General features: G+C 45.2%; 1 protein-coding gene across 1 annotated transcript in view; it reads right to left on the minus strand.

Moving 5' to 3' along the window:
- epb41a (erythrocyte membrane protein band 4.1a) overlaps positions 1–728 on the minus strand; it is a 62,789-nt gene that overhangs the window by 47,748 nt on the left and 14,313 nt on the right. Inside the window, exon 10 of the mRNA XM_023399563.2 lies at positions 575–649. Coding sequence (XP_023255331.2) covers positions 575–649 — 75 coding nt within the window. The remainder of the gene's footprint in view (positions 1–574; positions 650–728) is intronic.

Here is a 728-nt window from a genome sequence, read left to right on the forward strand (position 1 = left end):
TAAAGGATGGAGCGGTAACTTCAGGTCAGGTGTCCAAACCCCTGCAGACCGGAATATTCCCCCCCACCATGTTTCACTGTATCATTCTCTCTCCTATCCATCTCCTTACATCCATCCTTCTGTTACTGTCAAACGTCCCACACTGTGCTTCATCAGTAAATGGGACTATTTCTCCAGCCGTTCACTCTGAAATGCTGATATTTCTGAGCCCTTCTTTACTAAGAATGTTTCCCTCCATCACAATGCTGCTTAGTCAGCGATGATCTGCTGGAAACTAGAGGCACAGCCTTAATTACTTACAACAGGTGAACACTTGAAGTAAAGGAAGTGAGCACGTGCTCCAATGGAAGAGATACAACTCAAGGAAATCTGACCTTTGGTACAAAGGAGTTAAATTGGTCAACACGCCAGATTTACTTAGAGTTTCAATGTGGTCTCAGACTTTTGGAGCCCACACACATACGTGCCTATAATTATTTCATTATGTAAATCTCAGTGTCTAGTTACTGGTGTAGTTACTGGTTGAGCTGGTCTCAACACTGCTTCAGTCTGATCATGCATCAAGCAAACAAACCTGGCTCTTTTTCTCTCTTTCTCCATTGGCGGTGGTCACAGAGGGGGAGTGCCTCCGCTCTCTCCTGGCCACTGTCTGGTAGCACAGACAAAGCTCACACATCAGGATCAGTTCCACAAAACACTCCTGCTTCCACATGGAGCTAAAACTAAAC

This window comes from Seriola lalandi, unplaced genomic scaffold (assembly GCF_002814215.2).
Source record: "Seriola lalandi dorsalis isolate HSWRI2012SDOR001 ecotype SW California unplaced genomic scaffold, Sedor1 jcf7180002052055, whole genome shotgun sequence".
NCBI lineage: Eukaryota > Metazoa > Chordata > Actinopteri > Carangiformes > Carangidae > Seriola > Seriola lalandi.